This window comes from Bos taurus, chromosome 18 (genome assembly GCF_002263795.3).
Source record: "Bos taurus isolate L1 Dominette 01449 registration number 42190680 breed Hereford chromosome 18, ARS-UCD2.0, whole genome shotgun sequence".
In the NCBI taxonomy this organism is placed as follows: domain Eukaryota; kingdom Metazoa; phylum Chordata; class Mammalia; order Artiodactyla; family Bovidae; genus Bos; species Bos taurus.
In genome coordinates, this window is record NC_037345.1 from 11699300 (window position 1) to 11721010 (window position 21711).

At 57.6% G+C, this 21711-nt stretch overlaps 1 protein-coding gene across 3 annotated transcripts in view; it reads right to left on the bottom strand.

Moving 5' to 3' along the window:
* C18H16orf74 (chromosome 18 C16orf74 homolog) overlaps positions 1 to 21374 on the bottom strand; it is a 29817-nt gene extending 8443 nt beyond the window's left edge. The window contains exons 1-3 of one of the 3 annotated variants that reach the window (XM_002694752.4): positions 21182 to 21361; positions 19772 to 19835; positions 13255 to 13299 (exon numbers count right to left, since the gene is read on the bottom strand). In XM_002694752.4, coding sequence (XP_002694798.1) covers positions 13255 to 13282 — 28 coding nt within the window. In that variant the 5' untranslated portion in view covers positions 13283 to 13299; positions 19772 to 19835; positions 21182 to 21361. Of the gene's footprint in view, positions 1 to 11923; positions 12072 to 13254; positions 13300 to 19771; positions 19836 to 21181 lie in introns of those variants that run through there. The other 2 variants (XM_005218761.3, XM_059877059.1) reach the window with 2 other exon arrangements.
* Positions 21375 to 21711: the final 337 nt, after the last annotated feature.

Below are 21711 nucleotides of genomic sequence, written 5' to 3' on the forward strand. Positions count from 1 at the left end.
AGTTCCGCCCTTGCCCCTGACCCGCTCCTAGGCAGTGGTTTTCCATCTTGGCTTCCTAAGCCACCTGGGAAGTTTAAAAAATAACCCAAGGCAGGGGGACCACCAGAACTTTCCAAAGCTCCTGTGTGAGTCTGAGAGCTGGGCAGGGCCCCCCTGAGCCAGGGTGCCTGGGAACACGTGGTTTTTCTCTCCAAGTCTAGAATCCAGGGCTGGAAAATGGAACTATGCTACCCATCTTGTAGGTACAGAAGGCTGAGTGTGGGGCATTTGGCTGCCCAGCACGGGAGCAGTGGCCTGGGACAAGCACTGAGGGAGGGGCACACGGCTGCCGCCTCCCCCGAAACCCTCGTTGAGCGTCCCCCAGGTTAGGCTCTGGGCCGAGTCCACATTAACCCTCACACAATCCCTCGTGGATGCCAGGGCCATGGCCATTCTCCAGCGAGAAAACCAAGGCTCGGAGAAGGCAGGCAGCATGTCTGAGGGCGTGCAAACCTGAGGACCCAACTCACTCTGTCATCAGCCACTTCTCATCCTTCAGACGCCCTAAGCCAGGCCTATTCTCTGTTCAGGATACCCCAGGCACGGGGGACACACCACTGTTCCTGGTCCCCAGGCCACCCAGAGGCCACAAAATGACCGGGCAGGATCCAAGAGCAGGTGCGGCCCCAACGCAGGGATCGTGGCTTAAGGGCGCCCTCTGCTGGTTCTTTTTTTAAATGGCGCTTGATCAGCACCCTAAAAGAAAGCTCCCAGACCCTGCCTGGGACCACATCCCTGGGACCGCACCCACGGTTCCCCAGGGCACTGTCTCACACAGTGGCCCTGCTGGACGCACAGTGCAGTTGGAAGCCAGAACGTACAGCTGGGCTTCAACCCACCTGGCAGTAGCTCCACCTGCAGAAATGGGGGTACTTCACAGTCCCCACCTCCAGGGGGCGCTGAGAGGATGACGAGCCACACGGAAGCCCCGCCCTCTAGCCAAGCGGTCTGTCGGTAAGGTACATGTGGCAGGTGAGGAAACCACAAAGCCAGCTTTGCAGTGCACACTCAATAAGCACAAGCAGTTATTAACAGCATGAGATTCTAATCTTTGCACTTATTCACTGATTCAGCCAATGCTGAGCACCCCTCGCCCCCTGAGTGCAGGCCAAGGCCCTGGTCTCGTCTCTGCAGTCACACAGCTGTTTGGAGTGACTCTGACAAGATGTTCCTGGTTCTAGCTGAACACTCAAACAAGACCCCTTTTCCTATTGGGCTGGCAGGGCCCCAGGCTGGGGAAGGAGGAGAAACCCAGTCTGACTCTAGGTCCTGACTCTATAGTTTGACTCTAGTCTGACTCTAGTTCCCACTGTGACTCCCCAAGTTTGACCTGCTCACCTGCAGAGGGAGGGGATATGTTCCTCCCCCACAGCTCAGGAATAAACCCCCCAGCTCGGTCCACAGAGCTCCTGTGCACCTACTGTGTGCTGGGCATCATTCCAGGCACTGGGGACGTGGCAGAGAACAAGAGAGTCTCAACAGATGTTTCTCTGCTCCTGTCCCCTGCCCCACTGCCTTCCTCCACCTCTTGCTCCAGTCCCTGGCAGCAAACTGGGACCCCAAAGATTTCATAGGAGGCTGGAGAAAATAACAGGGAGGGCCCTCTGATCCAGGCCATTGTCGGGAGGGCCCAGGTGGCTGGGCTGTGATGACGGTGCTCACAGGAGGCTGGGGGCTGTGTGAGCACTTTGCAGGGATTCATGATTCGGTCCTCCTGACGAAGTCCACCTTCCAGATGGACACACAGAGGCATAGAGAAGTCATAGGAGACTTGATGCAGAGCCTGTCCTCCTGGAGGCTGGGAAGCAGAGTCCACCTTGGCAGAGTCTGGGTCAGTGATGGGAGGAGGAAAGAACAGATAACAGGGCGGAGGGGGCAGCAGAATTGGAAGAGACGGTGGGAATCGGAAGAGGTTTCCCCAAGGTGGCCACAGAGATGGTGGGGAGGGCTCGTGGGTCAGCGGCAGCATGCACAAAGGCCCTGGGGCCAGGCAGAGGCTGGGGCTGGCACTAATTCCTCAGACATGACCAGCGTCTGGATTTAGTGCCGATCTTTCAAAAAACAAATGGACAAATGCTTCTGAGGGTTCCAGATGCACTTAATCTTTTTTTTTTTTTTTAAATTCCAATTAAGGGGAAAGCCTTGCATTATTACAAATGAGGCCAGGGCAGGCGGGCGGGGTTTTACCTTTTCTCGGCAGCTCAGGCCCAGTGGAGACGGCAGTGGATGCTTTAAATCTCTTTTTAATTAAGGAAAAAGCCCCAGCTTGCGTCAGGGATGAGCTGCTGGAGAGAGAACTCGGGAGGAGGAGCCAGAGAGAAAGGCGCCGCAAAGTGGGGAGTGTTTGCTTCCCTGTGCTGTGCTTAGCCGCTCGGTTGTGTCTCTTTGCAACCCCATGGACTGTAGCCCGCCAGGCTCCTCTGTCCATGGGGATTCTCCAGGCAAGAATACTGGAGTGAGTTGCCATTTCCTTCTCCAGGAGATCTTTCCAACCCAGGGATCGAATCTGCATTGCAGGCAGATTCTTTACCGCTGGGCCACCAGGGAAGCCTGGCCCTTGGTCTACTGGCCTCTAAGATGGACTCAAGAGTAGGCCTGCCCTCAGAGCATGACGGAGACTTAAGGTCAAAGAAAATCTGCAAAGCCCTCGATCCCTGCCGGGCCGTGGGTGGTGTGTGGTGAGCGCGGCTCGGGCTCCCCAGCCTCAGCGCTGCTGGCGCCTGGGGCCGGGTCACCCTGCGGTGGGGCCACCTGAGCACTGGCCAGGGTGGAGCAGCACCTGATCCCTAGATGCTGTAGCTCCCGAATTGCAACAACAAAGGGTGTCTCCAGACACTGCCAAGTGTCCCCCGGGGATAGGGTTGCCAGATAAGACTCAGGGCAAAACAGTTTTTCAGAGTTACGGCCCATGCTACATGAGGGATATACTTATCCTAGACAACTAGTCCTTATTTGAAATTCATCCCACTTTTTTTGTTTTTTCCTTCCTAAATCTGGCAGCTCTACCCAAGAGCTGAGAACCACGGTCAGCACCACTACTGACTGAGACAATATCTGGGCATTTCAGACAGAGTAGGCACCCGAGGGTGACTGGTTTCCTTTGTCTTGAGTAGCCCTGCTGCACATCTGTGTGGCCGGAGCCACGGGAAGCGGCTTAAGGATGTCCTGAGCCAGAGGGACTGGCCTCCCCAGTCGCCCTTGGCCAGATGTGTGGGCTGAGCAAGGCTTCTTAACCTCTCTGAGCCTGTGCTTCCTTAGCTGCAAAGATACTACATATGTGGTCGGCCCCTTGCCGGAATAAAGATTCGAACTTGTGCTCTAGATGCCAGCCTGTAACCTGCAGGACGCTCGTAAGGACACATGAGGTTAGGCGGAAGTTGTCTGGGGCAGCCTGGCCAACAGCAGTGCTTAGCGGGGCCATACTGTTACTGCTGCTATGAATAGTCATCACTGCTATTAATAGAATATTGCGGTTATTACTGTGCAATTAGGCAAGAAAATCCCAGTTAGTCTCAGAGGAAGGAGGTGACTAGTGTTACTCTGGGAAAACTGAGGAGCCCCTGGGGGAGCCTGGGTCCTGAGGCCAAGGAGGTGTCCCCCAGCTGTGGGCAGCTGAGGCCTGAGATGGGTGCAGACGGGCAGCCAGACAGCAGAGCCCACAGAAGACTGGGAGGCTGCCTCCAGCGGGTGGCTGGGAGAGCACTGAGAGCAGGCTGGCTTTTACTGCATTAATCCCTTTGCACGTTTTATATTCTGTACCATGCAGGTGTTTCACATACCCAAAAAATAAAATAATTAAAAGAGAAATAAAACAATTTCTGAGGAGGGATTGATACAGATTTAGGGGGTGGAATGGGAGAAGGTGGGGGAACATTCCTGCTGCAGGAGAGGTCTGATCAAGGTGACGTGGTAAGACAGTAAAAAGACAGTGAGGGAGCTGGGGGAGGATTAGGAGTATAGGCCTGGAGAGGTAAGAAGGGGATGGGACCGCCAAGAGGAACACTCCTTTTTCTTCAAGCCACTCAGGAGCACGGCCCAGCGTGTGGTCGCAGGGGCCAGGAGTCAACCGCACAGCGTCCAGGGGATGGGGTCAAGCTGGTGTCCCTGGGTCAGGGACCTAGGCTCCTGGGGAGGACTCAGGTCTGTCCGAGTCCTGCTGCCATCTCACTCTCCCGCCACCCAGCTCCCTGTCACCTCTTCACCTGGGGACAACCATGACTACTGTCTTCTTCCAGAACAGTCTATGTATCTGTAGATCATATGCTCACAGGCATATTACCTCATGGCAACCCACTCCAGCATTCTTGCCTGGAGAACTCCATGGACAGAGGAGCCTGGCGGCGACGGTCTATGGGGTCGCAAGAGTCGGACACGACTGGGTGACTCAGCACACAGCACAGGCGGTGGCACGGGACCCGCCGTTTCACAGCCCGTTCTTTTCACTTCAGGCTCATGTTGGGCGTGGCTCCCTCTCCACTCAGACAGAGCTGCAGCCCCTTCTTTCCAGCTGCAGAGTGCTCTCCTCACGGCTCACCTTCTGACCCACTGGGGGTGGCCCTTGGCTGGGCCATCAGGGCATGTCTAGAGGAGCAGAGGCTGGTGGTGGCCAGGGGCTGTGACAGGTGTCAGCGCCTGTCCCACAGCACCGGGTCTGAGCCTTCAGCCTGAGTACACATGCTGGGCTGTGTAGCCCCAATCCACCCTGCCGGCCAGGCTGGTCCCCAGTGGCCCAGAGCGCTGCCCACTGAGGGCTCACAGCCCAGCCCCATACAGCACCTACCCACAGCCTAAGAAAACTGTCGGGTGGGATTTGGAGGGGAGGCAAGCAAGGGAGGCACCTGCTCTTAAGCCAGCTCCCCCAGTAGATGGCCATATAAAAGGCCTGCCCCCCCTCCATCCAGGACAACTCCGCATGATCATCTCAGCTCCTGACCTCCCACGGAACTGGCAGAGGTTCCGCTACGGATGCAGGAAAGCACAACCTGCCCTTGGCCGGCCCGGCCGCCTGCTGCCCACGGTGGGCACTGACACCACAAGCACTCCCTAGGGCACAGGTCTGTCCGGCCCCTGGGAGAGACAGAACACAGCTGTCCTTTTGTGTGCTGGACTCCTGGGCAAGTCAGTGACTGCTCCGGACACCAGGACCACTCACTGTTGCTCTGGCCATGGGGGGCCTGGCCCACGGTCATAGAGAAAACTCCAAAGACATTCGAAAGGGAAGAAAGCACATGGGATCATCTCAGTAATAACAACAGCCCCCAGTGGCCACTTACGCACACGCATGGCACCCCCACAAGCCTCCTTCCATCCCAGCCACAGCCCGCCCGGCCAGGGTCTAACTGCACCTGTCACATGTGTGTGTGCTAAGTCGCTTCAGTCACGTCTGACTGTTTGCAACCCCATGGACGGTAGCCCGCCAGGCTCCTCTGTCCATGGGGATTCTCCAGGCAAGAATACTGGAGTGGACTGCCATGCCCTCCTCCAGGGTACCTTCCCGACCCAGGGATGGAACCCGCATCCCTTATGTCTCCTGCACTGGCCAGCGCCACCTGCAGACCCTGTCCTGCTTTGTAGTTAAGAACAAAAAGCACTGATTCAGGGGATTGAAGACCCTCAGCCAGGTCACGTGAGACTCAGACCCAGTGACCCGTCTCTGAGCTTCACGCTCACCTGCCTTGGGCACCGTGAAGTCTGTGAGGCAGAAGCAGAAGGATGGGGGGAGGTGGGGAAGGATGGGTTAGAGGTAGACGTGGCCCAGGATCACGTCGATGCCCCTACTGGGAGGCTTGGGAACCACAGCCCAGGATGGAGAGAGGTCAGCCTCCCAGGCCAGGCACGTGCTGGCAGCCGACAGCTGGTGAGCACTCCCTTCCCTGGGGGCAGCACGAGGCCCCTAGCCCCCAAGAGCCGCCGGCACCAGGCAGCAAGTCCAGCCCCCTCCCGCCTCCTTCAGCCCAAAAGCACTTCTGGAGCACCTCGCCCAGGCCCGGCCCAGAGGGAACTGCGGGCACAGAGGTCGGGTAGGGGGCCTCATGTCCAGGTGCCTGGTCAGGATCCCGAGGCCCTTGGGGCCCCTGCGCGGCTGCTGTGTGACCCGGGCCAGGGGGCTTTCCCACCCGAGGCCTCAGGAGCCCCACCTGTAACCAGGGCATCATGAGTGAGTCTCCTCAAAGCCTCGCTGAGTGGATGACAGGAGAGGTGGGGTAGTGGGGGACAGGAGTGGACCGCTGACCTGGGCGAGGGGATGAGATGGCACAGCTGCCCTGGCCAGTCAGGGCTGGTCCTGGGAGGGTCTCTGCATCTGAATTAAATTCAAAGGAGTGCTCTTTCTACCAGCGTCGATTGTGTCCCTACTGTGTGCTGACCCACGGCCGGGAACAGGGCTCCAGGGATGAAGAAGGCAGCGTGATTTCTGCCCCTGTGGAGCCCCGGGAGCAAGGAGGAGATGCAGATTAATCCTGTGTGGGCCCCAGTTAGAGACAGCGACTCTCCTCTCTCACCTGCCGTGAGTCTTGGGTTCTGCCCCCTCCTTCGGGAGGACAGCAGGTGCTGGGTTTAGCTTAAGCCTGACCAGGGGTAAATCCCCGCTCTGAGCCAAGAGGGCTGCCAGCTCGCCCCTGGGACAAGGCCGAGCCGGACTAAGCCCCATCTGCCTCGGCGTTCACAACCGGCTGCGACTGCCCACCCCTACTCTGAGCAGGCCGGGGGGGTGGGGTTCAAGCCCCCCAAGCCCCTGTCTCCTGGGCAGAGATCTGTACAGGAGGTTCCAGGAGGAGCTCTGGGTTGAAGCCTGCCTCCCTGAACCCCAGCCAAGTTCACTTGGTCCTTGTCACCTCTGGGTAGTCAGTCTACACCACAGGGCCCCCTGAATAGCAAGGGCATGGGCCTCGGACAGTGGTTCTCACCCCAGGCTGCACAGCTTCATCCAAACTGAATCCCTGGGCTTCCCTGGTAGCTCAGTGGTAAAGAATCCACCTGCCAATGCAGGGGACACAGGTTCAATCCCTGGTCCGGGAAGATCCCACATGCCTTGGGGCCACTAGGCCTGTGTGCCACAACCACTGAGCCTGTGCTCTGGAGCCCGGGGACCACAGCTGTGAGCCATGTGCTGTAACTACTGAACCCGTGTGCCCCATGCTCCGCAGCCAGAGAAGCCACTGTGATGAGAAGCCCGTGCACCGCAACTGGAGAGTAGCCCCTGCTCTCCGCAACTAGAAAAAAGCTCTTGCAGCAATCAAGACCCAGCACAGCCCAAAATAAACAAACAAAATTATTAAAGGAAAAAGAAAAAAAGAATCCCTGCCCTGATCAGCAGGCCAGGGCCACCCCCTCCCGTGAGCCTCTCGAGTGAGTCTGATGTTACACAGAGGATGAGGACCCACTCTCGAGTGATCCCAGTGCCTCCCATGACTCTGAAGAGAAATTCTCGATGAACACCTTTGCTCTCACGGCCCTGCCTGCTCCAGGGCCTCAGCTTCTCCGCCTGGCCCCTGCCCCTACCTCCAGTTCCAACCACACTTGACAGCTCACCAAGTCTCTTCCTGTCTCTGGGGCTTTGCATCTGCTGTTCCCTCTGACCAGAATGCTGTTCCCTGCACTGTGAGGTGAACACTCTCTCCACCAACTCTGGACCCCACTGCAGGACAGCTGGAACCACATGTTCACACTGGAAGGGGGCTCTGTAGGGTGACTCTCTGCTGTGACCTGAGGCTAGTCTTGGGCCTCTAAACGCCAATCAGAAAAATGGACATTATTGTAACTGCCAGCTCCCAGCCACCCAAACCTGGGTTACTGGGAGCAGAGGTTCTGAGCCACCACAGGGAACCAGGAAGGACGCCTGGGCAGTCAGGGGTCCCAGTGGCCTGGGGGCTGCAGCTGTGTCTCATCTCCACCCTCACCATCACCACATACTCCACACAAGAGACTGCCAAACCCAACCTACACAGCACCTGACCATACTCCTCAGGATGGTCAAGGTCACAAACAGAAGGAGCTTCTGAGAAACTGGCTCAGCCCAGAGGGGCCTAAGGACACACAATGACTAAATGTAAGGAGGGTCCCGGATCAGATCCACGGACAGACCCAGGTAGAAACTGGGAACTCAGAATAAAGTATTAGTTAAAATAATGGGTCGGTATCAGTTCACTGGCCATAAAGAACATACCACACTCACGTAAGATGCTGACTACACATAAAACTGGTCATGGAGTGTACACAACCATGTACTCTCTTCACAATTTTTCTGTTAATATAAATCTAAAACTGTTCTAAAAAAGAAAGCCTATTATAACAAACGAACCAAACAACAAGCCTGGACAAAGTCTCCATCTCCTGGCCCTTTTGCTCCAGAAGGACAGTCCCCTGGGACCAGCCCCATCTTTCGGATCCCGTCTCCATGGTGATGATGGAGTTGGCTGGGGCTGAAGCCAGCAAACTCTGGGGAGTCCCAGAGACCACACCAGGTCCCCGAGGAGACCCCAATGGGAAAGGCCACACCTGCAGGTTAACTCCCCCGACCCTACCCACCCCCCACCCCCCTCCCCGGCAAGGTCCCCACACAGCTGGAGCTGGAGCTCCTCCAGAGTGGGAAGGCGTGAAGGGCCAGGAACCCCGGGGGCACCATCTCTAGCGCTCATCTCAGATCATTCTTGACACCTGGCCCAGGAGATGCTGCCACTCATCACTCCATTTCACAGATGGGGAAACTGAGGCTTGGGCATGTGAAGTGGTTGGGGGCAGGACTGGGATTTGAACCTAATCTCTCTGACTCCAGAGTCACCTTGCCAGTGGTTCTCCACCTTGAGCATGTCCTGGCATCCCTCAGAGACAGTGCGAGAAACGCCAGAGCTCCTGACGCGGCAGGTCCAAGTGGGTCTGAGAATTCTCACCTCTGTCTGCTTCCCAGGTGATGCTGAGACTGCAGGTCAGGGATCCCCGCTGAAAACCATAGGGCCCCACCATGCTGATTCCTGGTGGTGCCCCACCCTCAAGGCTGACCAGGACAGAACTGCTCACGAATCAGGGAAACCCCTCACCACCCTCATGTGCCATCTGCCAGGCCAAGCCCCGACGACCTGCCCTGGGCCTTGAGCCCTGGTCCCTGTGCCACAGTCTTCCCATTTGTAAAGTTAGCTATGCTGTCCAGATATAGTGAGGACAAGGTGAGTGACTGGGGGATGCCCAGGGCATACCAGCCTTTACATGAGAAGGAGCGAGGGACGTGCTCTCGGGACAGTGGACCATTCCCACAGGTCACAGCTGCTACAGCTGGGCCTTGAGCACATGGAGCCTGTTCAAAGTGTCCCCCTGCTCCTTTGGAACCAGAAACATAAGGACTCTGGCACAGCCCTAAGACGTCACACTCTTGTGATCGCCCACCTTGAGCTGCGTCTTTATCACAATAACAAAGACAGGCAATGAGCACGTTCTAAAACTAAAACAGAACTGCCTTCTTGTACCCCACGTGGGAGGTTCAGAGGTGAAGTGACATGTGGTGGGTTTGAGGAGAGTCCCCCCCAATCCACGCCCACCCAGAACTGCAAACTCTGACCTTATTTGGAAATAAGTTCTTTGCAGACATAATTAGTGAAGGACCTTGTGATGCAATCATCCTGTATTTAAGACTTGGCTTCCCTGGTGGCTCAGAGGTAAAGCCTCTGCCTGCAATGCAGGAGACCTGGGTTTGATTCCTGGGTCAGGAAGATCCCCTGGAGAAGGAAATGGCAACCCACTCCAGTACTCTTGCCTGGAAAATTCCGTGGGCTATAGTCCATGGGGTTGCAAAGAGTTGAACATGACTGAGCGACTTCACTTTCACTTTTCACTTTAAGTCCAAAGACTGGTGTTTTCATAAGACAAAGGCAGAGGGATGTCTTTCTAAGAGAAAGGGCCCAGGGACACACAGGGGAGGAGGCTGGAGGGAGGTGGCCACAAGCCAAGGACACCTGGAGCCCCCAGGAGCTGGAAGACACAGGAAAGACCCCACCTCTGGAGCCCCCAGAGGGAACATGGCCCACTCTGGTTTCAGACTTCAGGCCTCCAGAACTGGGAGAAAACATGAAGAGACTTCTGTGGTTTGAACCACCGCCACCCCCCCACCACCAGCCCCCGCCGCACATCTGTGATAATCTGTTACAGTGGAAACTTAAGACACCACCTGAGTTAATGTTAAGATGAACTAAGTTTAGGATTCATGTGAAGATGTAAGAGACCACGGTCACTTTAAGTGTTGAATTAAAAGGCTTTCCTCTGAAGAGGCCATGCCAGTGGTGGCTAAAGCTAGGCCTCTGGGACAGCCCACCTGGGTTCAAATCCCACCTGGATCCACGCTGTGTGGCCCCAGCTAAGTACATGACTTCCATGCTTCTCAGCTTTCTCATCTGGAAACTGGGGATCCCAGAAGTGCCCACTTCACAGTGGGAGGAGGGATGGATGAGCTACGGTTCCACTCAGAGTGCACAGACCAGGGCCTTGTCCAGGGCCAAACCCCCAGGAAGATGCCACCATTTACCCTTATTATTTGACTAGATCATCTTGATTTCTGGAATTTATCCCAAAGAAATTATAATTTAAAAAAAAATTCACAAAGCGGGAATTTCCCTGGTGGTCTGCACTCCTACTGCAGGGGGCCTGCGTTCAAATCCTGGTCAGGGAACTACATCGTGCAAACCGCAGCTGAAAGATCACACATGCCACAGCAAAGACCCGGGGTAGCCAAATAAACCAGTACTTAGGGCTGCTGCTGCTGCTAAGTCGCTTCAGTCGTGTCCGACTCTTAGTACTTAGGGCAGAGATGTTCAAAATGACATTATCCAAAAAGCCACACGCCGGAAACGACCCAAAGACCCATTCTCGGCAGAACTGGACAGAGGCATTCAAGCACTGTGAAAGTGACATGGCCTGGAGAAACACAGCCCTCACACTTGATGTGGAATAAAAAATAAACACGAGATGCTGGGAAGGATTGAAGGCGGGAGGAGAAGGGGACGACAGAGGATGAGATGGTTGAATGGCATCACCGACTCAATGGACACGAGTTTGAGTAAGCTCCGGGAGTTGGTAATGGACAGGGAGGCCTGGCGTGCTGCAGTCCCTGGGGTCCCAAACAGTCAGACATGACTGAGCGACTGGACTGAACTGAACTGAAACACAAGACGGTGCCCAGGCTACATATCCCAGTACCAACAACCAGCTGGACCCGCACCTGTGGGCAGCAAAGGACGCACATGGACGACCACGTGTGGATGTCAGGGGTGCGGGACCCAGCCCTTGGCAGTCTGCTGTAAGAATGAGGCTCCGACAGGGGGAGGGTCCAGGCCCCTGGACTGGTGGAGGACCTGGGTGGTCTTCATTAAGCCCAGGGAGAGGGCTTCTATGCCCTGCCCAACCCCCATCCCATGTCCTCAGTCACACCCAAGCCTGTGTGGGCCTCGTCATCTTCAGAGACCAAGGCCAGATGCGGCTGGGGGTGGGAGAGGGTGATGGGTGGGCCCCGGAGAGCCAGCAATGAAAAATGCATGAGCACCCCTCGCTCCCACACTCCTGCCAGCACTTAGCTCCTCTGGCGCCCTTCTAAAAGCTCCCGGCCCAGGAGCACTCAGGCTGCCGCCCAGGCTTCAGTCCTGCTGGTGGGGGTGGGGTGGGGGGCGCCTCCCAGGGCTTCTCAGACCTGAGGCTGCTGGACCTCCTGCCCTGGCCGACCCCCAGCCTCGGGCAGGGAGGCAGCTGGTTCCCAGAGGCCCCTCCAGCATCTTGGTTTGTCAAAGACGGCGCAACAGCCAACCCTGCAGGCAGCCCAGCGTCCATCGGAGGGGAACAAACCAGACGTGGCCCACACACCACGGAACAGTATTCGGCCTCGAAAAGGAAGGAGGTCCCGACACACCTGCCACAACACAGACGAAGCTTCACCATCACGCTGAGACTGAAGGAAGCCAGACACAAAACGGCAGAGGCCATACAATTCCGCTTCTGGGAGGCACCCCCGTGGGTGCTTTCAGAGAGACAGAAAGTAGGTGGTGGGGGTCAGGGCTCTGGAGAGAGGAAGGGAGGGTTTGTGTTTAATGCGGACAGAGTTTCAGCTAGAAAAGTAGGAGCCCTGGAGGTGACGGAGCTGACGCTTGTACAGCAACATGAATGCACTTAATGCCCCTGGGTTGTACACTTAGAAATGGTTAACAGGGGAAACTTTATGTTATGTCTATTTTACCACAACTAACAACCAGAAAAGACAGCTTGTCTCGAACGCCTGTTCTGTGCCCAGCACGGTCTAAGGGAAGAGTGTTCTTGAGCCCCGAGGCTTCCGTCTCTGGACCCAACTCTCCTGGACGCCCGCTCAGCAAGCACCTCCCCTGACTCCTCCGTGGGGACTGCTGCTCCCCACTGGCCCACGGTCTTGGAAGAGCTGTTCATCAAGATGGACGTACCCTGCCCCCACTGAGTGCCACATCCCAGCCTAGGGCCTGAAGCCTGACCTCCCGAGGGCTTCCTGTCACAGAGGGATGGAGTGGGAGCTGGCAGGAGGGGAGTCAGGGCTGGTGGGCATGCTGTACATGGGCAAGAAGCCGTCAGGGTGACTCCCAGATATTAGGCTGGGGAGATGATGGGAGGAGCATTTGTCCCCCAATAATGAGCTTCCTATGGGCCCCGTTGGTCGTCTGGACGCTGAACCGAAAGGTCCAGAGCAGAAGAAAGAGGTCTGGGCTGCCTCGACCAACACGTGCAATGCCCCTCGATGACTCTGCATCCTGGAACTTTCCCCTGCTGGCCCTGCCCTCTCCTAGCCCTCCCTGCCCAGCCCCTAGCAGGTGGGACCACCTAGCTCACCACCCGTGTCGTGGTAACAGGCCCTCAGGGTGGAGAGCAAAGCCCCCCCGCCACCCCGCCCCGTGCATGCCCGGCACCGTCCTGCAGGGCCCCTGACCCTGCACAGCCTGGAGTGCATCCCTCTGAGGGGGGCAACCGAGGCGTGGGGGGCAATACAACGTCCCCCCATCACTCAGCTCCAGGGAAAGGCAGGCCTGGAGGAGCACTCAGAGTCAGAGCACACACTTACACGGCGCCTGCTGTGTACCGGTGCTGCCTTTACTGGAGGTGCCCCCCTCCCAGTCCAGGGCAGCACCGCTGGGGTCTCAGGGTCTGCCCTGTCTCAGGGCTCACTCCACCTCCCCCCGGGCACCCCGCTTAAGAGCTGGAAGGAGACAGCCGCCCGCTTACCTTTCAGGCAGGTCAGCTTCAGCCCCATGTCGGCACCTCTGCAGCCTGGGGAGAGAGGAGAGGCTTGTTTGTATCGGCCACGCGTGGCCAGGCCCCCACCCGGCCTGATGGGTGCACAACAGGAAGCAGTGGTGGAGAGAAACCGCGGCCGAGGTCACGGCGCCTGCTGGCTACATCTGGGCTGAATTTGCTGTGTGCTGGTGGAAAAAACTTTCAGGCATCTCAAAGGTGAACATGCTGGAGAGAGGCCCAGTGCGGCGACTGAGCTGGTGAAGGTGCAAGAGAGGTCTGGCCTGGGTGATGGGGCGGAACACGCACCACCTGCCCTGCCTTTGAGGGGCCACCGTGTGGCTGTTTTGGGGATGAGAGGGCCCCAGGTGGGGCCGCAGGGTGGCCCTGAGCCCCGTGATGGGTGTGGTGTGCCTTCTGTTCAAACGAGGCCTCCTCTCCTAAAATGCAAATTCTTTCGCGTCCTAACGGCTGAAAGGAGCCCAGTCCCCAGTCCATGGGGGTTAAAATCCCCCACCATCTCCCTGCAAGTTCTGAAGAGCTGCTGAAGAAACGGGCAGCGGCTCACGGTCTCCTGACATTTGACTCTGTTACAACCCTAGGAAGTGCTATCACTGTCCCCACTTTATGGATGAGAAAAATCAAGGCTCAGAGAGGTGGTGGTGGCTACCTGAGGCCACACAGCTTACTAGGAGTGGAGTTGGGGTTCCAACCCAGGACTGCCCTGACCCCCGCGAGGGCCCCCCTACGGGGGTCTGTGAAGCTCTACAGGGTGGGTGCTCGGGGCTCTGAGAGGCTGAGGATGGGGACTCCTGCACTCGCAGGGAGACACCAGGGGCCAGGGGGTGGCCATGGGCAGCGCCCCAAAGGTCTCTGCCACCCTTGCGGTGCAAGCCTGGATGGAGGGCTGGGATCTGAGATAGGCACCCTGACAGTCAGGCTGACTCTGGCTTGGCCAACTGTCCATGGGCACCCCGCACCCATCCTCCTGTCTCCTCCTCCCTCATTCCTTGGGCCCAGGCCTCCCAGCCCCCTTCCCTACTTTCCTCAATATACTTCTTACACATTTCCCATCCTGGCATCTGGTCTTGGGAGACCAGACACAGGTGGATACAAGGCCAAACGGGACCCTGCACCTGAGTAAGCGTGCAGTGGTGCCATCTGAGGCCAGGAGGCCAGAGGAAGGTTCCGGTCCCAGCCTGGGAGGCCAGGGACCATGTCCCCAAAGACAGGAGCCAGCCAAGCGGGAAACCCCAGGCTGCAGGAACAGAATGTGCAAAGGCCCAGAGGACATGCGGGGGCGTGGCCCACTGGAGGAACAGGCCACAGAAGGGCCCAGGCTGAGCCGCACTGCGGGGTCTCTGGAGGCTGGTTACATAGTGGAGGGGTTATCCTGAGCACATGTAGTAGCTTCTGCATTCTAGCGGGCTGTGCAGGCCAGCCCCCCTCCAGGCCTTGCTACCAGCAGCCTTGGCACCCCCAGGAACTCATTAACAGTACAGCCTCTCAGCCCCACCTGGGTGCACTGAGCCGGAATCGATGTTGTAACAAGGCCCCATGGGACCCAGAAGCTCAGCTCTGGGCCAGAAACCGTGGAGTCTGAGCACTGGAAAAGGTGGGGCAGCCAGGGTACAGGAGAGAAGCTGCTGGAAGCTGGGGTGATGTACAGGCTGGTGAGATGGTAGGATCCCAGGAGGGGTCAGTCTGGAGGAGCGGCCAGGGCAAAGGCTTCAATTTTAGCCAGGCTGGACTTGTGGGCGGGTAGGAGATGGACCAGGGAGGGAGAGGGCAAGAGGGGCGGTCAGACATGGATGGGAACAGAGTCAGGATGGCTGCGTGTAAAGGACGCACTTCCTACTTGGAGCAGGCCCGGAGCTGCAGTTCCCAGAGCTGGGAATCAGAGCCTGGCAGGGGTCCCTCCCCAAAAGGCTCCCCATTGGCCTGGGCTGTGGTAAGAACTGGGCTTTTCCAAAGCTCTGGAGGCAGGGGCGAGATGATTCTAATAGGTGGGATGAGCTGCCAGGAGTGTGTACCCTTCCTTGGGTGAGGGGGTGCAGCGCTGGAGGAAGGGAGAGCCCCAGAGAAGGCCTGTGGGGTAGGGATGTGTGCCTCTCTCGAGCACCTACTCTGTGCCCAGCACCCTCCGGAGTGCCTCCATTCACGGTCATTTAAGCCTCACGACAGCCTGGTGACACTGGGGCCATTCCGATCCCCACTTTGCTAATGGGGAAACTGAGGCACTGGGAAGTTAGTTAACCTGCAGAAGGGTTGTATGGGGAGCAGGTGGTGGGGCAGGGATTCCAAGCCTATGCTTTCAACCCCAGAGTTCCCCTCCCATCTCTCTCGTGGGCCTCTTGCCCAGGGGTCTGCGGCCCTGAGTTAGGGCCACAGCAACCTCCCAGGGCTCTTGCCGGCCACACCACATCACAGCCACACAGTGAGCTCTGATCTCACAGTCCACGCTCCTCCGTTCTGTCTGGGGTACGCGCTGGCCACCGCCCACCCAACAGCTTACACGACACATCCCACCCTAGGGCCACAGGACAATGATTCACACTGAAGTCCGCACTGACGAAGTGAGAGTGGGAAGCTGCCGTAAAGTCCAACAGAGAAACAGCCGCAGAGGCGTGGAGGGTGAGGGGCGCTGCCTTGTCTGCCGCTGACACTGGGACACGGGCGTTCACGACATGCTTGTCTCTAGTTTGAAAAGTAGTAAAACGGTCAAAAGAAAGACACCTGTCCAGGAGGTGACAGCATGGAGCTGTGGTCGAGTTTTGTGATTCTGATCTCTGGGCTGCATTTTGTAAGAGGTGGGCCCTGCCCTGAGGACACGCACTGGGGTGTTTAGGGTCCTCGGCCATCATTTCTGCAGCTTCACTCTCAGAGCCCGGCCAGAAATCCAAGCCAATGAAGCAACTGTAGCTACATGTTCACTTCCAGGGAAGGATATACATTAGCTCCTACTGTTCTTGTAACTTTTCTGAAACTTGAAACTATTCAAGGGAAGCATTCAGCAAGGGAAAGCAGAGAGCAGTTATTTACCCTGACTCCACGGAACACCCCCCGCGCCCCACCCCGGTAGCCAGAATGCAGTGGGAGCATCACATCCAACTCCCCTACCCCGTCTCTGGTGTGGCTGGAGGGGTGGCCAGGGGCCGCAGCGCTGGCTGGGGGAAGGCGCTCTGGTTCCCTGCTCCTCCCAGAAAACTGTCCTGAATGGATAGGTTTTGTCGCTAAAGCTGTCCTGTGACTTGAGAAATACCTATCTCCAAACATTCAGGGAAAAAAGGAAGGAAGTTAAGGAAGGAGGAGGAGCTGGCAGCCTGGATCCAGTGGACACCGTGGGACGGGAAGCTGTGTGAGGGTCAGGCAAACGTCACATGGTGAGGTCAGGGCTAGGTGGAATGATTCTATTTCTAGTTTCTAAAACTTCCAAACGTAAGTTTTCACCAACCGACCTTTCTCATTCCCATGCACATTGCTGCAACGCGCCACAAAGGCAGTGGGCCTTGGGAGGGGCTGAGAGGAACCAGGAGTCTGTGTGGGCTGTGTGACCTTCGGCCAAGTCCTCTTCCTCTCTGAGCCTGAGATGCTGATGCTTCACCGCCCTCCTCCCCCACCCCCGCCCCTCCGGCTCCAAGTCCTCAGTTATAGAACAGGCATCCTGACCCAGCCTCCAGGACAGGGCCTGGAGCCGTCGTCACCATCGTCATCATCTGTCAATGTCACGGTGTCACCCTTCAGTAGCCTGTGGGGACACTGTGTGGGAAGAGAACCGGGGGGCGGCCTGCTATGCAGTCCCCGAGTCCGAGGTGTAGCCAGTTATAGGGGATGGAGGAGGCACTCCCCAGGGTGGTTTATGTAGGACCGTGGACAGCGCCCCGTCCACTCCACTCCCTCTGTGATGGGGCTGCCCCCAGCAGAGATGGCAGGTGCCTTTGCAGGAGACGGTCCTGGTAGACGGGATGTTCATCTGTCCAAATGGAGGCATACAGACGCTTGACTGTGGGGAGCAGGCTATGTCCCCCTAAACTTCATCCTCACCACTGACACAGATGTCAAGCTAATGCTTTCAAGAGGCTGAGTTCATTACAAAAATTCCTAAACCTGACAACACCCAGCGAGATAACATCACCGCATCTGTGACTTACAGATGACCAAGTGGAGCTCTGGGCGGTCCAACAGCAGCTCTGGGAGGCCAGAGCTCAAAGCCAGGTCAGTTGTACCCCCGGGCTTCTGTGTCTATCATTCTACATGCTGAGGTCTATACCCGGAAGACACACATTTGTGCAATTAGAAAATAAAGGTTTAACGGGTGGGAAGAAAAGATTCCATGGGAGGGGCCCCCCCTAGCTTGGCAAGAAGGTAGGCAAGCCATCAGGCCCAAGAGAACTTCACGTTTAGGTATAAATGTACTCTCTCTCTCACACATTCGCAGGAGTGTGAAAAACCACCCTTTCATATCAAATCGGGCTCTGTTTGTGTTCCCTTCAAAATATCAGGCTGTTAATTATTTGCACAACAGCTTGAGTTAAAACAGGTCCTTTCTTGCACTCGGGCGTAAGAATCTCCCTACCGCCAAATGGCCGCGACAGAACCCTCTCTGGTGACACGGATGGGCAGTGAGAAATAAAAACTTACTTCCTCCTGCAGGGGTCTGCCTCTCCCCTGAGCAGTGGCCAGAGAGATGGATGTCGGCCACTCTGCACGCCAAATGGCCCCTCACGGCCCCTCTGAAGCCTGGGCAGCTCCAGGACAGAGGACACCCTTGGCCAAGATGTCTGTTACTATCTTTATAGCTGCCTTGCAGATAAGAGCCCCAAACTATCAGCCCGTAGCAGGGTAGGCTCGCCAGCCCACTCCCTGCAGGTTCCTGATGCAAAGAGAACAGTAAACTAATGTGTTCTCTGCACAAAGTGTAAAGTAATAAAGATGTAGCACTGCCCGTGGAACACATCAGAACCACTCAGGGCACAAGGGATCTGCTATTAGCTTCCCTTCGGTTTCTGCTTTGGGGGATCATGGAGGTTGGGCTGTAGGAGATGAAGTAAACACCTCCTGGGATGAATCAGATCTCTGGAACTGGGAGCGGTCAGAGAAATAAACTGCCAGATAAAATACAGGATGCCCAACTCCTGTACGGGACAGACTCCTACTAAACATTCTCCATCATTTTCTGCAGTTCACATGGAACAGGGCAGCCTTTATTTTTATTTGCTAACCCTAGCAACCCTACATGGAGGTGGCCACCTGGGCTTCCCAGATGAGGCCTGTGGCCCATGGAGGCCTAGAGAGGGAGTCAGTGAAAGGCAGAGTTGGGCTAACAGCCTGATCACGGTCTCTGGAGTCACCTCCCAGACGGAATCGGAAGAGCCCCATGGAGCTCGTGACTTGACAGGGACCCAGAGCCTCACTCCCTTAACCAAGACCTCACTGGAGGATGGAGGAGAGGGCACGGGTGGAGACTCACAGCTGAAGAATGTGACAGTTTGCCTAGGTGGGTGGACCCACCAGACCAGATAGAATCAGGTTCCCCTCCCAGCTGGGGGAGCCCGGGACCAGCTCTCGGGCCAGTCCCCCTACTGCAAACACAGGGAAGACCTACTGACAGACTGGCCAAGAGGGGCTCCCAGCAGGCCTATGACACATCTTGGTTTCCTTCTTTTAAAAAAAAATGGGACTTTCCTTTTGCAACAGGATTAGAATTCCTACAATAGCAGCCAAAGGGACTGCGCTGGGAACAGATGCTACAAGCGTTAACATGCCTCCCTTTCTGGTACACAGAATGCAAACATGAGCCTCTCCTGGGCTTTAGGCCACAGACCCGCAGGGGGCACTTGCCTGGCCCACAGCTGCTCGCCCACAGGAAGCGAAAGACGATGGGCTTGGGGGGGAGGCAAGGTGCCCACTAAAGCCTGCACCTGCCTTGCTGTCACGGGGCAGGGTCTTGGGCTACCCAGGGTCAAGCTGTGGTCTTCCACTGACTGGCCATGTAAATGTGAGCACGATACTTAGCCCTCTGAGCCTGAGATCAAATTCAACACGTACAATTTGTGCAACTTTCCATATGTTACACGTCAGTAAAAATGTTTAAAAATAAGGGGTATTCTATTAGAAGTTAGGCTAACAGTTAACTAATCATGGGGCTAATTAGAAAACACGGCATCCTTTTTACAGCAGCCTTGAAGTTAGGAGTCGCAAACTATTAGCCCTTAGCTTTCCTGCTGGCCAGCTCACCCCATTCAGGTTTGCAGCGCAAACAGAAAACTAAACCACTGCTTTCTCTGCACCCAAATAAAAAGTAACCACAGTGTGGCACTGTCTGTGGGATACACACAATCCCCCACAAGCTCGGAGGGGAGGCTGTGGCTGCGTCGGCTGTGAGCGGGCTCCTGGGTGTACGCATTATTGTAAATCTATAACACATTATTTTCACCCGGGAGGGTCTGCCTACAGTTTGGTCCTACACTGTGAGGGTAGGGGTTCAAGGCTAGGCCTCGCCACTTACCCGCCCGCCCCTGCGTGTGACCTTGGATCAGTCACTTGATCTTTATAAGCCTCTGTGTCCTCATCTGTAAAGTGGGGATAACAACAGTGTTAGGTCAGAGAAGAAAAATGGAAAACGCAGGTGATGGGTAGCAGCATGTAGGGCTCAATCAACATGAAGTAGCTCTGCTCTCTTTCCGTGGCCATTGAGCGGAAGTTCCAGAGGTGATCTCAACCCAGGGCTCAAGCCCACCCAGGGCAACCCACCTGCCAAGGGAAAGGCTTCCAGGGAGAGGAGATTAGGCTGGCGGAGCTTTCCACCTCCTTGGGGCCTGCAGAGGGATTAAGTCTTTCCATAAATACACCAACTCCCTCCCATCCAGGGTGGGGACAGGGAACCCATGGTGGGTGTGGCCTGCACAGGTAAGGGGCTGCTTTCTGGACTTGACCCAGCCTGGGACAGGGGCTGCCCCCCAGCACCCCTGGGGGCTCTGTAGGAAGCCCCCCCCGCAGCCTGCCAATCCAGATGTGCCTCTGGGATCCTCAGTTTCCTCATCTGTAAGATGGGGTGTTTGTTCCTGCACCAATCACAGGAGGGCCCTCACCAGGCTGCCTTCCCTGCCTCTTCCTCCTCTTTCTCAGCGAGGCGAAGGAGGCTCAGCCAGCACAGACTTTTCGGATTCCATCGCGGCCTAACAGCCCGGGGAGGTCTAAGAGAGGTCCCCCTCTGCCCTGACCCCGCCCACCAGGGGGGGCGCCGAGCCGGGGTGTAGGTCCACCTGAGTAAGGAGTGCCTCCCTCCAGTTCCGCTGAGCTCAGCGGGCCAGGCAAGTGGCGAGCGCGTTCATAGTGGTCGCCCTTTGCGGTTGCAAACCTGCTTTGATGCCCTGGGAGCGAAGGGGGCCCCTAAGTGAGGCGGTTCATAAATAATACATTCTGAAATACTCGATAGAGGGGAAATGGTTCCTCTCCAGGCCTCCTGCCCCCACCCCCCGGCCGGGCTCCTCTCCAGCTTTCAGGAATGGCGGTCTGGCCCATTCCCCAGGAACTCGTGACCGCGTGGGGTGGCAGGTGGAGACTGGGGGGCCGGCGGCTTCCACGGACGGGGACACACCTCCCCACGCGCCCGGTGTAAGTTGCAACATGGCCAAAGGGGGCCCAACTTTCCCCAAACCTGCGTCTCCGCAGAAAAGTCTACAAGAAGTAGGGGGGGACGCCCGAGCCCGCGAGGGTCCCCTACCGCACCCCACCCCGGGGTGGGGGCCCGTCCTCCCCAGGGACGGCCCTCCCGCGGCGGGTACTGGCGGGGCGTGAACGCTGCTTGGCGGGGTTGCGGCTTCGGCAAAGAGCTGTGTCTTCCAGAAGGGAAGGGAGGGGTGGGGTGGGGTGGGCAGCGCCGGGCACACCGGGGCGCGCGGCGCGGGGCACTTACCACTTCCTGATGGGCTCACTGTGGGGCCCGCCCGGGCGCCCGTAGCGGCGACGGCCGGGCTCGAGGGGCCGCGGCGACGAGTCTACAAGAGAGAGCAGCGGGGGTCATGGCCCGAGCCGGGCAGTGCGCTGGGGCCCCGCTCCGCCCCGGCCGGCGTTCCCGGCACCCGCCGCCGCCGCCGCCGCCGCTGCGCGCACGCCTCCCCGGTCCCCTCCCCGGACCCCGGGGGCGGTGCCGACTGCAGCCCCGCCCCGCCCGCGGGCGCCGGATCTCACCGGCCGGGCGCTGGGGCGGAGCGGGGCCGCCCGCCGCCTCCCTGGGGAGTGAGCCGGGGGCGCGCCCAGCACCCGCGCCTCCGGCTTCGCGGGCTCACTCCGCTCTCCTTAGCTTCCTCTCGCCCGGCCGGTGGGGGAGGCTGAAGGGGGATCCCGGGGAAAGTTCGGGCCGCGGGACTCTCCACCGTGCGCCCCTCCCCGAGGCTGGGTGCCAGGCCCCCTGCGGCTGTGCATCCCCAGCCCTGGTTGGTGGAA